At 46.9% G+C, this 14,859-nt stretch overlaps 1 protein-coding gene across 1 annotated transcript in view; it reads right to left on the bottom strand.

Moving 5' to 3' along the window:
• ERN1 (endoplasmic reticulum to nucleus signaling 1) overlaps window positions 1-14,859 on the bottom strand; it is an 81,255-nt gene that overhangs the window by 28,858 nt on the left and 37,538 nt on the right. Inside the window, exons 3-6 of the mRNA XM_065909985.1 lie at window positions 7,071-7,104; window positions 5,740-5,812; window positions 3,712-3,784; window positions 1,133-1,255 (exon numbers count right to left, since the gene is read on the bottom strand). Coding sequence (XP_065766057.1) covers window positions 1,133-1,255; window positions 3,712-3,784; window positions 5,740-5,812; window positions 7,071-7,104 — 303 coding nt within the window. The remainder of the gene's footprint in view (window positions 1-1,132; window positions 1,256-3,711; window positions 3,785-5,739; window positions 5,813-7,070; window positions 7,105-14,859) is intronic.

The following is a 14,859-nucleotide window of genomic DNA, read 5'->3' as shown; positions in this document are numbered from 1 at the left end:
AGTTGAATGTAGAGGAAATATAGAGGGTCTGGGACTGATGCTCCAGCTGGAAAACACTCTCAATATAAAAAATGGCCTTAGGGCAGGACTCTGCAGGTGGTCCAGTGGTTAAGAATCTGCCTGCTAATGCAGGGAACACAAGTTCGATCCCTGGTCTGGGAACTAATATCACACACGCTTCAGGGCAACTAAGGCTGTGCGCCACAACTACTGAAGCCGACGCTCCCTAGAGCCTGTGCTCCACAAGAGAAACCATCACTATGAGAAGCCCGTGCACTGTAATGAAGGGTAGCCCCCATCTGCCGCAACTAGAGAAAGTCCACATGCAGCAGCAAAGACCCAGCACAGACAAAATAAATTAATTAAAAGAAAAAGGCCTTAGGGCAAAGATCAGGTTCAAGTGCTTCCAGTTAAAAATGGCTTCAAGGGTCAAGATCAAATCAAAGATGGGGCTGTAAGACCCTCCTCTGGGGCCTCAGAAAGATTCAAGGTGATCCTCCATCGACCTGCTTCCCCTTGTAGCTCTATTTCAGCTGTCCGTTCCACAGCTCTTATGGAGCAGCGGTGTAGGTCAGGGCAGTGCCTGTGAAATTTGGAAGGCGGGTCCCTGGAGGGAAGGGCCGCCCACCCACCCATTCACTCGCTGCGGCCTCTGAGCCCCCGCCACGTGTCAGCATCCTGCCAGGCGTGGAGACTCGGCAGGCAAATAAGACCAAGTCCTGCCCTCAGGAAGCCAACAGTCTAGACAGGAGGGCAAATACAATTTAGAAACGCTTGGTGACAAGAGTTGAGAAGGAGGAGAGGGCTGAAGAGAGAGGAGGTGGGAGATGGTGCGGTGGGGAGGCTGCTGATGCCTAGAAAGGGCCAGCGATGGGCGGTGTGGACAGCTGAGGCTGAGAGCAGGCAGCCGCAGAGGTGGGGGCCGTATCACAGGAGCTTCATAATCTTCGGGCAATGGGGAGCTCCCAGCGGGTATCATAAAGGGGAACAACATGGAAACCTGTGTGTGGACCAGACCCCTCTGGGTGCATTCCAGAGAATGAAGCCTGGAGGCAGAGACCCCAAGGGAAGGCTATCTCAGGTCATGGTTCGCAATCAGGCAGGCTGTACACGATCAATGGTTCCTTCTTACCTGTTCGCCCCAGATACAGCAGAGAGGCTGATGGGCAGAGGCTGTCTGCAAAGGCTGATGACAGGGTCTGCTGCTTCTCCCCGGTCAGGAGGTCGATAACGTACCAAATGTCCTGCTTTTTACCTACAAGGTCACAAGGACACGTGGTGGTTAACACTCACCCAACATGGAAAAAAAAAAATATCCCCACCAAATCAGCAGCCCAAGATGCTCTGTAAGCTGAGAAACAGGCCTGAGATTCTCACGAGTTTGAAGACACTTCTGTGATGCTCTGTGGGTGACCAGGTTAATGGTAATGGGCAGATAATAAAGCTTCTTGGGCCACTGGGTTCTATAACAACTTAATAACCTAGTCGTGGTATAAAAACGTCTCCACGCCTAATAACATAACAACTCACAGATTTTATTGCTCTGATGAGTAGCCTTAAATATGAAAAATCTGGCCTGTTAAGACAAACCTTTTCCCATAGACTAGGATCTATATAAATCCAGAAATGCACCCAGGGGCTCATCTCCCTGGTAACCATCATTCACACATCTCAACATCCCTACTAATGAGCCCTCATGTAAAGAGGATCTACAGACACTATTTTATAACTCTAATTAGCTGGTAACTGTGACTGGGCAGCAGAGCTGGTGGCAACTACGTGCTAATGAGGCCAAAGTTATCTCGGCCTCGACCAGTAAGTGACTCCCCAGCCACACGCTACACCCCTCCTCTCGGTCAGCTGATTAAAGGGTATGAGCTGGAGGACAGCGTAGCTAAACAACACAATTAGCAAAACAAACCTGTGGTTACATACACCAGGGCATCCTGGTAATGGCAAGTTCCTAAGAAGACTGTTTTATAAACACTCCGTATTGTTTTAATAATTTTATTATCTGTTTGTTTATTTTTGGTCGTGCTGGGTCTTCATTGCTGCGTGCAGGCTTTCTCTAGTTGCGGTGCACAGGCTTCTCATTGCAGTGGCTTCTCTTGCTGCAGAGCAGGGGCTACAGTAGTTGCAGCTCCTGGGCTTTGAGCACAGGCTCAATAGTTGCAGTGCTTGGGATTAGCTGCTCCGAGCCAGGTGGGATCTTCCTGGATCAGGGATGGAACCCCTGTCTCCTGCACTGGCAGGAAGATTCTTTACCACTGAGCCACCAGGGAAGCCCAATACAGGGTATTATTTCCACTATGATTTCAAGATAAACACAGCTCCTGCCTGAAGGTCAACACCTTCACTGTGATGTGCACGTTTCTGTTTTGTAAGGTCTATCTTCCAAAGACAAGCCTTCTCTCTGCTTACTCGTCTCTTCCTACCTTATTGGCTATGTTTCCTATTTCAAGGAACTCTTGGAAGCCAAGTACCGAGATGCCAGGAAGCTCACAGGGCACATGAATCTGCTAAAGCTACACCTAGTTCTAACAGAGGGAGCATACGTGCCAGTCCGCATGTCTGAAACTTGTCCACAGATCCTAACTTCCTGCTTCCAGCGACAAATCTTAATATGAAAAAGATCTGAAGATGGAGATAAAATATCACCCAACAGCTGTGGCCAGAATCCCTTTCTGTCTGGCCTGGGCACCCTTCTGGTTACTACAAGGACTGTTGACAGTCTGCGTGACACAGCTACCACTTTAATGGATGGGTCGGGGCAACTGCCACAACTTTAAATGCACTCTAAGTAACGAATTGTTGGTCAAAGCTAGAAGATCAGCCAGACAACAGTGACTACAGATGGTGAGAAGATGTTCAGAGGGGCCCGGGCACGGCTCAGAGCACAGAGAAAGCCTCTGTTGATCACTTCCCCTGAATCCCTGGGCCAGGGGCTTCCTCACTCTGAAGGTGTGGAAAGAAGAGCCCCAGTCTCCTTAGACAAAGATGTAAAATTCAGCCAGGCCCTGTGCTTGAGACCCAGAAACACACATAAAAAGCCTCCAAGGCATGAACAGGCCGTAAGCGCTTTCAGTTCCTCAGAAAGAAAGCTGCTTTATAAATACAGGATATTATTACTACTATGCTTTCAAGATAAATACAGCTCTCCTTTGTGTCACAAATGCATTTTTATTGACATTTTGGCAGCAACCCGGTCAAAGAAAAGCAGCTGATCTGATGCTTTGAAAGACGTGACCCCTGTAGGTATGAAGGCGGCTTATCTAAGCAAGCTGTTAAGTGCTGTTTTTATCCAATATTCTGATAGCAGGAAATACTAAGAAAGCCCTATAATTAATAGGCAGAACCTGGCTTCCCTTTCTTGGCTCCAACTATTGTAATTCACTTTAAATTTCATCCAGTTGCTTCTGGGTATGTTGCAATCTGTAAATCGCAGGGGTAGGTCAACACAGCAGCTGAAAGCTTGTTCAATGAGTAACCATATGAATGGTGTCAGATCTGCTCCCAAGTGGGGTGGCGGGGGGGAACCCTTTCTTATCTGGTCAGCTAATCCTGGCCTGAACCAGCACAACCGAGGCAAGAAAGGCCTTCCCCAGAAGGGTGGGCAGAGGAATGACTATACACACATCTCTCTCTCAGACCCACCACCTTCCCAGAGTGCGGCGTTCGATTCCAAAAGGGATCAGCGTCAGGAACTCTTACCCATGTAGAGAATGCCATCTGAGCTTCGGCACGGAGATGCCTGCACCAACTCAGGGATCGTAAAGGGAAGTTTCTTTAAAACAAAGCAAAAAAAAAAAAGCAAAGCAAAAAAAATTAACAAGGTCTTGTGCAATGATTACAATTTCACTGCAGTCTGTTTCTGTTACCCAATTCTGCTAAAAAGAGATGGCACATGGGGGTTTTCCTAACTGGAAACCAAGGAGAAGGGAGCACCCTAGGCTCCCCGCACACTGTGGGCAAGCCCTTGGCTTCCAGGTCCTGGGTGCTGGCCACACTGGGTCTTTGATGTGACAATCCCCCTGGAAGTCTCTAGTCCAGAGCCCTTCTGGGGCTCTTTGACCTTTTCTGAAAAGACACACAAATATGGAGAGAACTACACAATCTTTGAAATCCTAAGGGGGGGGGGGGGGCGCGGGGAGAATTGCCCTGTCTTGGAAAACTGTTCCAGAGCTGCTCAGATGGGAGTAGAAAACACCCCTCAGAGTGGGAGTCAACCAGGAGACTGTCCTGAAGGGCGGACTCGAGGGAAAAGCGAAGCCATCACTCTGTGGGCAACACAGGAGAGTTTGGGGAAGGAAGAGAAGTTTTGGTTTTTCTCTAGCAACGAATTCTCCTACTGAAAAACAGAAGAAGATTGGGCTTTTTGGTATTAAAAGGAAGTTATGGTAGGTGCCGGGAAAAGAAACTCAGAGCAGTCCTCTTGTTTCAACTGCATTTCATCATAAAAACCGATCTTTCAGAGTTGACAGCTGACATCTGACAAGCTCTTTGGGTTCGAGTTTGTTTCAGAACACTTTATTTTTGGAACATTCTGTGTTCTTGAAACCATCTCGTGGATACCTGCCTCATGACAACTGTCACCTTTCTTGCCAAGAAAGCAAAGTCAACAGAATTTTCAGGAACCAATAATGAGGATTTTCCTGTCATCCCAATGTTTAAACTAAGCCTTAGCAGAAAAAAGTATGCCCTGGAGAGGCTGTCCTGAGTGGGCTTCTTCCAGGTGTTTCTGAGGATTAGAATGTTGTGGCAAGGTTTTCAGTCTGGAGTGTTTTCCAGTCTGCAGTGTCTGGCTGCGTGTGGCCACCTTGGCCTCCTGATTCGAGGCCCAGGCTGGAAACCATGTTCTTGGAGCTGCTAAACCACACCAGGCGGTTTGCGGGGGGTGGTAAGAGCAGCCTCTGGAACGTGGGGGTTCACGGAGCCCCCCTCCACCTGGTGCTTTGGCCTTGGGCACATTTCTTCACCTCTCTGGGCACACTTTCCACACCTCTGCTGTGGAGATGACCATATGTGTGGGCCCATTTCTAAATTCTCTTTCTGGGGAGCTTTTTAAAAAAATCCTGAAAACCTAGGTCAATCAAATGGGGACTTTAGGATTGGGACCTAGACAGTATTTTTTTAGAGATTTCCAGGTTATTACAATGTGCAGCTAAGGTTATGAACCACTGGTCTATTCTCAAATGGAGGTGGGAATAGAATATAACCCACCCACCCCCACCAAGGAGATGTCTACTGGGGGAGTGTAGTGTTGCAAACTACACTGCTCCCCCAAATTAAGAATCACTAAAGTTAGGGATTTCCCTGGTGGTCCAGAGGTTAAGACTGCACTTCCACTGCAGGGAGCATGGGTTTGATCCCTGGTCAGAGAACTAAGATCTTGCATGCCAGGTGGCCAAAAAATTTAAAAAAAAAAAAAAAAAAAAGATAATAATAATAAATCACTAGATAAAGTGAGTCCTCTTCCTGAAGGAATATCACATCCTTCCAGTGTGCTGGGTGAGCCCTGAGAACCTGCTAGTACAGATCAGTGTTTTTAAACTCTGGGCTATACATTTAAAAGCTCATCGAGGGAGCTGTGAAAAGACACCTCTGCCCAGGCGCCAGTCTGGACCACCTGATTCAGATTTCCAGAATTTTTTGTAAGTTCTCAGGTGATCTTGATGTACAGCTGCGGTTGAAGTCAGTGGTCTAGAACCTCCGGAGCACCAAGAAGCTAAATACACTCACCGTCAGGCCTTCGTTGTTCTTGCCCCCAAGCGTGTACAGGCTGCCATCATTGGGATCTGGGAGGAAGGCGGGCCTGCAGATCAAGCAGTAAGTATTAGTGACAGATTACAGCCCAGGGCACAGAGTAAAATACCAAAGCCAGGCAAAACCATGATTGGTAGGGAGGGGTGTGTGTGTATAAAACAATTCCATCCACTTCTTTTTCATCTTAGCCACAGATAATAAAATATCCTTCTGGTAATCTCCAACGGTCCCCAACCTTTTTTTGGTACCAGGGACCAGTTTTGCGGGAGACGATTTTTCCATGGACGGTGGGGTGGTGGGTAGGGGGGAGGGTGTGGTTCAGGATGATTCAAGTACATTTCATCTATTGTGCACTTTATGTCTATTATTATTACATCAGCTCCACCTCAGATCATCAGGCATTAGATCTCAGAGGCTGGGGACCCCTGGTCTATACTATACTTGGCGTGGGAAAAAAAAAACAACCGGCACTGGAAAACTAGTTCAAAACCTCAGAAGAGTAAATCATCATTTGGTCAAAGCACGCTGGCTAAAGGTACAATAGGGGAAAAGGACCCAGCAAGTCTGCTTTTCAGTTTCCAAGTCAACTGCACATACAGGACCTCAAAAATTAATGTTTAATAGCATGGCATGGTACCTAAACAGGGAGAACAAATGTGTCTTTGGTGTTCCACAAACATTTATTTTTAGGAGGCAATAAAAGCAGACACTAACAGCTTGACATGAGAAAGAAGCTGCCTAGGAGATGGGCCAGATTCTCACCCGCTGCTTCTCAGGGAGCAGGTTCAAGGTGCTCTTTTGTGACGCTAACCTGTTAACCACTGAATGACGACCAGTCACGCAGAAACCCCTGGCTGAATCTTTTCTCTCCCCAGTTTAGAGCATCATTTGAGGCTCTTAGAGATGCCATCCAAACTTTTACTCCAACACACACACTCAAGTAACAAGTCATTTTCTTGTCTCCTCTCCACAGTTTAGCACAGTGAATGGGGCAGAGATCCAAAGATGCCTGGGCCCTCTTGAGGACTTTGGAAGCTTAAGCTCAAACTCACCTTAAATTACATCTCAAAGAAGCCTTTTTAACACCCCTGCCTCCCCACCTCGCCCCTCAAGGAACTGACCACCCTCTTCCCAATGCAGGCTTCTTTCAAAGTACCCATGAGTCTTTCTATGTCTCAGTTATTCTCATTCTACTTACTATTAATATCTATGTATACATGTGCTCCCAGCAACTAGCTTTATAAACACTGATTGAGTAAAACAGAAAATGAATTAAAGGGAAGTGTGCAGCAAATCAGAACACTTACTCTTCCACATGTGTTGGAACCTGCAGGACTGGATCTGTGCAAAAGAACAATAAAGGTGTTGTCAGATTCTAAATGTCAAGATTCCTAGAGTTCCTAGGTCCAGCTCACAAGATGGACCAATAAATTTATCTACATGAGAAAACGCAGGTGAAGGCACTTTAAAAAACTCACACAAAAACACAAATGTAGGCTCTTGGGATCGGGGCTGTGGGGGCGGGGTGGGGGAGCGGGCTTCCCTGGTGGCTCAGTGGTAAAGAATCCACCTGCAATACAGGAGATGCAGGTTCAACCCCTGGGTCGGGAAGATCCCCTGAAGGAGAGAGCATGGGAACCCACCTGAGTATTATTGCTGGGATAATTCCATGGACAGGAGGAGCCAGGTGAGACACAGTCCATGGGTTAGACAAGAGTTGGACACAACTTAATGACTGAGGACACGCACACACACATAGCACAGATGCATCACTCATGCAAGCTCTTAGGTCTGTGGCTGAGATTGGAGAGAGGGCTGAGGGCAGGATGGAACTGCTCTCAGGAAACATGCCTGTGACTTGGAGGCTGGACATATAAGGAAGCACAGTGACAACCCACAGTGGACAATGGGTCACAGTGTCACTATCTGACACATTAAGGACTTCTAAACCTAAACCATCTCTGGGTCAGGTACCTGGCATGGTGCTAGATATTTCCATTGGGAAAGCAAAACTGTGGCTTAAGAAGCAGTTTTGCTGTTGATGAGAATTTGACTGGATGGTAAATGGATACATCCCTTTGGGAAAGCAATATGATGACTTTAGAGCCTTTGAGTGTTCATTCTGCTTGATCCCCTTTGATCCATTAATTCTATGTCTATAAAGTCTGGTTTAAAAACAACACAAAATATATAAAATGCTTTCTGAACAAAGATCTTCACAGTAGCATCATAGATGACCTAACTGTTCAGGGATGTGGTTGAGTTATGGAATGTCCACTTGGCAGAAAATTAAGACTTCTAAAGTCGCTCAGTCATGTCCAACTCTTTGCAACCCCATGGACTGTAGCCCACCAGGCTCCTCTGTCCATAGAATTCTCCAGACAAGAACACTGTAGAGGGTAGCCATTCCCTTCTCCAGGAGATCTTTCCAATCCAGCAATCGAACCCAGTTCTCCTGAATTGCAGGGAGATTCTTAGAGCTTCTAAAAGGGCTTATAAAGTTTTATAACTATATATGTTCGGGAGAAAAAAATAACATTGTACCTAGAGTATTAATGCAGCTGAGGAAAAAAAAAAACCTTATGTGTGTAAAAAAAGAAAAAAAACGAGATGGAAAGGTCAAAAAAAGTGCTGAATTGCGTTGCCTTTGTTGAAAATATAAATGACTTCCCCACCTTTTCCACATTTCCCCAAATTTCTACAAAAGTAGGCATTACATTTGAAATAGGAAACACAGTTTTTCCTTCAAGTCATTTTAATATTGGGTTGGCTGAGAAGGTTGTTCAGATTTGTCCACTTGATGGTACAGAAAAACCCCAAAGAACTGTCTGGCCAACCCAATATTTGCCGTCATCTGAGTGACAGAATTTCTCCCGGGCACAGATCACAAGGACAATCCTGAGTCCACAGGGTGGATGGAGGCCACTGACCCGGCAGTACTGTAACAGAGCTGAAATCCCAGGCAATGAGGTTCTTCCAGCCACTGGGACCCCACAGGCTATAAGCCATGCTGCCCACAAAACTTCAAAGCTAGGGTCGAGGACTGCAAATGTTGTGAAGTGACTCTGGATACAGCTCTGCTTATGGTGACAGACAGCTGTCTAATTCCCTGGGTCAGCTGGGCTTCTCAGATGAAGGAAACCCTTTCAAGCCTTATCATGTGTTGACTTTGCTTTGCAGGCCCAGCTCCCACATGAAGGCGGACCGGTGTTCACAACAACAGAGGCGCACACACCACATGTGGTCTGTGGGCAGCAAACAAACAATTCATTAAAACCAAGAGCATTTCAGGAAACAGGAGGAACTTTCGGTTGGTGAGCACATGGTGATCGTCCCCATTAATCACCTCTCGGTACACTCTCACAAACAGACTGATGCAAGAGACAGGAAATGAGGGTGCCTAGCCCTTACCCTCCTGAAACAGACAAGCAACAGTTATAACCCAGAGCCTCCAATGCATCCCAGAAGCTGAGCGTGCCAGGGAGAGTGAGATGGCATGTTTCCAAGAAAACACAGCAGGAGGAAGGTGTCCATTCGATTCATTCTGGCCACTTAAAGGTGCCGCAGATCAACAGAGATGACGAGGACACTACCAAATCCAAGCTGCTCACCAAAAACAAGACGTGGACACGGAGGGGGTTTCAGTGCCTGCTCCCGAGCTTATCTTTGCTGGTCAGTGTTTGCTCACTCTCAAGGTCTCCTCCTCTACTGTGGATTTTCCTGGTTCTCTAGAGCTTATTCAGCTTATCTGACATGGAGGCCCCACGTCCCAAAGTGTGTCCTGCACCAGAAAGGTTCCAATTAAGACACAGGCCGCTGGCAGGAGGCAGGGAAGGGCGGCTGGACATTTACAGTAGAGTTGAGGACCCACGCTTCCTCCTAGGCTTAAGGGGACATGACCTCCAAGAGGGGCGCCTTCTCGTTCACTCGTAAAATAAGGCCCCTGGAACAAACATCTGCAGAGCTGCGTGCATGTCACAGCAAGCAAATGTGGAACAAGGACCCGTTCTGCATATTTTTCTTCTTAAAGAATCATTTGAATCTAAGGTTTCCTTTCAAATACTACAGGAAACTGGAGGATAATTACAATATTGTGATGGTTTTTGCCATACATTAATATGAATCAGCCATAGGTATACCTGTGTCCCCTCTATCCTGAACCACTTCCCTGGTGGTCCAGTGGTTAAGACCCTGCATTCCCAATGCAGGGGGGCACGGGTTCAATCCCTGGTCAGGGAACTAAGATCACACAAGCCATGTGGTGTGGTCAGAATAAATAAATTAATAATAATTAAAAAAAAAAAAAAAAACAAGGGAAGGAAACATAAGACAAAAAAATGGCAGCCTGATGATAACTGTTTAAAGATAGAATTGACAACACTGGCCTGTCATTTTACTGTTCTCTCTACCTCTGCTTGAAATTTTCCACATTAGAAAAGGTTAAAGGATAAAAATATTTGAAAAGCCAGCAAAATAAAAGGGAAAAGCATCAGCTGAAAATGTGCCATGGAAGCCCAACATGAAAAGGAGTTGTTTTGGATTTAATAAGGAGAACTGGACTTAGGCAAGATTCTTGCTCTTAAAAAAAGTCACCTTCATGTGAAAAGAAACAGTGGCCTAACCCTAAGGCTATAAACAAACGCTGCTACAAAATAAGCCTCTCTATCTATGGAAACCGATAAGGACGAAAGCCATCTTACCAAGCTGTTTTACTTTCAGAAAGGGCAGAAAAAAAAAAAAAAGAGTTACTTTACCAGTGTAAAAATGGGTGTTACTCAAGGGAAAGGTAAAGATATCAGAAGAGGGAAAAAAAAAAAAAAGAAAAAGCTGAAATCAGTGTTTGGTCTCCAAGATCAAGACAGAAACAGATCTGCCCACTGCTCCCCTGGGAGCGGCCACTGGACTCGGCTCCCTTGGAGGGTTCATTTCAGGCCTGATTTACTCTGGAAGATGACATGCATGGCTCCTGTTCTGCGCTGATGGAACCCCCCTTTTCAACCCGAGGCAGAAATGACCCAAGATAGACGTAAACATGTTCATCTCCAAAAGAAGTGAGTTTTCATCTTCCCAAGCATACCTTTTCCGCCATCCTCTCTCGAACCTCCTACCTCCTCCTTTGCACTGGGCCCTGACTGCACGCTGGACCCTGCTCCCTTCTTGAGCCCCGGGCCTCGAGGTCTCGGTCCATCAGCAGCTGCAGTCCTACGGTCCAGCTGCTTCACCAGCCTGCGGGCGATCCCACGTGCCTGCTGCCGCCCCCGCCATGGGGCTTGACCCTCCCCTCCCCGTCTCTCCACTTCCTGGCCTCTGTGGCCCTGTGCTACTGCCGGACTTTTCACTCATCTCTCTCTCCCCCTCTCTCCCATCTACTCCTCTCCCCTCTCCTTCCCTCTTCTTACTCCAACAGGGAAGAACTTTTCCTGGCTCTCGTCTCGGTTCCCTCCAAGAGCACACCCATCCTCTGTAGCTTCAGCCATAATCACAATGGGGAAATTCTAGGTCCCCATCTCTCAAACTCTTCTCTCTGGACCCACTGGACACTTCCATCATCTCCTGCCAGCACCTCGACCACCACTTGCCCAAATCACACCCTCCATCATTCTCTCCAGATTGGCTTGGCGACCCTGTTCTCCTAGGAGACAGGCAGTCCTCAGACCACACTGCTGATGCTCATTTCTCCCACAGAACCTGCCATCGGATGCCATACTCTCTGGTCTATTCCGTCATTCTGTTTCCTACTTCCAGAATCTTTTCAGCATCACTGGAACCCCTTGTCTTTCAAGAGCTCCCTTTTCTCCTAGTCTGTGTGCCCTTTGGGATCAGAAAAACCTAGGATTAAATCCAAGCTCTGCCACTCATCAGCTGAGTGACCTCGGCAAAACTACTTAATCTCTCTAAGCCTCAGTTTCCTTGTCAGTAAAGAAAAAAATAAAGAGATAGAGATAATAACACCAAACTCAAGGGGCAATTTTATGTTGATTAAATAAAGTTAAATATATCTTAAGATTGTAAGTCAGTGCCTTGACATAGAAGAGTGATGCTTCTGAAGACATAAATCAGATCATGCCTCTCTGCCACTCACAATCCATTGATGGGTATTTTGTTGCCCAGTAGAGGCAGATGTTCACCCAGTGATCTGTGAATCCACGTAACCCCATCCTCCCACACCCACCCTGGCAGTCCCCCATTATTTCTTCCTTACTCTATTCCAGCCGTGCTGGAATACAGGCTACTCCTGGACTACCGCCAAGTCTAAACCTGCCTTGGGGCCTTTGTGTACACTGTTCCCTGTGCCAAGGTCTTTGATCAAATGTCACCATCTCAGAGAGGCCTTCCATGACCACGTCCTACCCTCCAGGATCCCCTATTCTCTTCCCTGCTTGATTTTTCTCCATGACACCGACCACCTCTGAAGTGCTACGTATTTTACTTTTTAAATGTCTGACTCTGGTCACTATAAGATCCGTGGGGGCTGGGATTTATCTTCTGCAGTTTGCCAACAAAGGTCCATATAGTCAAAGCTGTGGTTTTTCCAGTAGTCATGTACAGATGTGAGAGTTGGACCATAAGGAAGGTTAAGCACTGAAGAATTGATGCTTTCAAACTGTGGTACTGGAGAGGACTCTTGAGAGCCCCTTGGACAGCAAGGAGATCTGACCAGTCAATCCTAAAGGAAACCAACCCTGAATACTCACTGGAAGGACTGATGCTGAAGCTCCAATACTTTGGCCACCTGATGCAAAGAGCTGACTCATTGGAAAAGACTCTGATGCTGGGAAAGGTTGGGGGCAAGAGGAGAAGGGGATGCCAGAGGATGAGATGGTTGGATGGCATCACTGACTCAATGGACATGAGTTTGAGCAATCTCCAGGAGATGGTGAAGGACAGGGAAATCTGGCATACTGCAGTCCATGTGGCCGCAAAGAGTGGGACAAAACTTAGCGACTAAACAACAACAACATATCCCCGACATCCTGGGTACTTTCCAAGTCCTTCCCTGGGTACTTCTTAACCACTGGTCCAGTGGTTAAGAATTTGCCTTACAACATGGGGAACACAGGTCTGATTCCTGCATTGGGGAACTAATATCCCATATGCCATGGAGCAGCTAAGCCCAAAAGCCACAATGAAGAGCCCATCAGCTGCAACAAACACCCAGCGCAGCCAAAAAAAAAATAGTGCCTGGCACATGAGAGGTGTTCAATATATTTACTGACTGAAACAATCAACAAATGATAGTTTCCTTCCTACTTCCACCCTTGCCCTGCCTGGATATCCATCGCTGCCCATTCTATAATCCAGCAGCTATGCTCCACCAACCCTCCACCCAAAATCCACTGGGCAATCCCCTCTCCTCCTCCTCAGACTTTTAAGCACTGCTGAAGAAAACACCATAATCACTTGTGGAGATAGGAGAATGTAACCATGGCCAGCTGGGCCCCGTGGCAAAGGAGATATGTTTATCTGCTTCCTGTTCTGTTCCTCACAGCTGGTGTTTCAGACTTTCACGCCTTGTCTCCAGGCCCCTTCCTCTCCGCACATGACTCCCCTCTGTGGCACAGGGGAACTCAGAAACTTCCTACCCCTCGTCCTCCAGGTTTGCCAACCCCACACCACCCTGCATATTTCTATAAAAGGACACGCTTTCACCTTCACATTCACAGATACTTCACACTCACACATCTAGAGCCCCCAGTATCCTGTCTCCCAGGGGTCTTCAAGTCCTTCTAGATAACTCCTTCCTCTGCCTGTAAGCATGCCAAACTCCTCTTTGCACCTTTCCTAAATGCATCCATTTGAGTCTTTTTGGTTGTGTTATTTGGCTACACCACACAGTTTGTGGGATTTAGTTCCCAGATCAGGGATTGAACCCATGCCCTTGGCAGTGAGATCTCAGAGTCCTAACACTGAACTGCCAGGGAATTTCCTCAAGTGGCAATTGAACTGCATCACAGCAAAGGCCCCCAACTCAGCTGGGCAAAGACAAATCCTTGAAAGGAAAGCAGTGCAATCTAATGCTGAAGCTACTTACGGCTCAACACTTGTGGAGGACTGCTATGTTTCTCTTAAAAGTCTAAAACTTTAGTTGCCATGCCCTGAGAGCTGACTGTGTGCCCAGGGCCCCTCAGCACACGGGGGGACCACAGGCCTTAAGCATTCACGGCTCTGCAAAACCTGGGCCTAATTCTTCTCCATCGCAACTCTTCCCAGAACTCAGCCCATGCTTTCCTGTCTGTCTCTGAGGTCACCATCACCAGCCGAACTCCGTCTACCTCTGCGCGGCCTTCAGATGCCCCTTTCTCCAGGAAACCAAAGACTGAGCGCCCACTGCACTTGGCACTTAGCACATTTCTCAGGTGACAGATACTTAATTGCATGTGGCCTCTCTGGTTCTCAAAGATCTGGGGGCTGGATTGAATTTTAAGCACTTTATAGGGCAGGGACCATCTATTTTGTTTCTTGAGAAATACACACGGGAAAGTGCCTGGGGCTTATGACAGTTCAGTGAATAATCACAACGTGCACTTCTGTGTAACTGCTGCCAGGGTCTTTGCTCCCCTTATACTCAGCAGGTAAAGCTGTCTGTAGAATGTAAGGAAGTCGATAATTTAAGATATCTAATGTCGTACATGGAATGCAGTCACTCAGATAAGTTTATCTTAGTGAGAAGGGCTTTTCCACACAGAAACCTACATGATAAAAGCAAAAAAGAGCTGCCCAGGTGTAGCTCTGTTTGTTCACTCGCACTTAAAAATTATTTACATTCATGGGAAAAAAATGATACAGCGTTTGCTTCCAAATGATGGAGATGGGGGGAGCAGACAGTCATGTGTAAGTCATCACTGAAGCTGGATACCTGAGACTTTCATACTATTCTCTTTACTTTTGTGTATGTTGACGTTTTCCTAAAATGAAAAAAAAAAAATTTTAAGAAGAGAAGCTAAAGAAAAAAAAAGGAGCTATTTAAGGAATACCTTTCTGGGAGGGGGGTGGGGGGATGAGGGGGGTGGGGTGGGATGTGGCGGGAAGGGTCTGAAAAGAAAGACCTGTTCTTCCTGCCCAGTCTCAGCTGTAGCATGAATCTTGACAGCCTGA

The sequence above is a fragment of the Muntiacus reevesi genome, chromosome 18, assembly GCF_963930625.1.
Source record: "Muntiacus reevesi chromosome 18, mMunRee1.1, whole genome shotgun sequence".
NCBI classification, from domain to species: Eukaryota; Metazoa; Chordata; class Mammalia; order Artiodactyla; family Cervidae; genus Muntiacus; species Muntiacus reevesi.
Note: the sequence above shows the minus strand (reverse complement) of the source record. Positions and strands in the feature narration are given on the sequence as shown.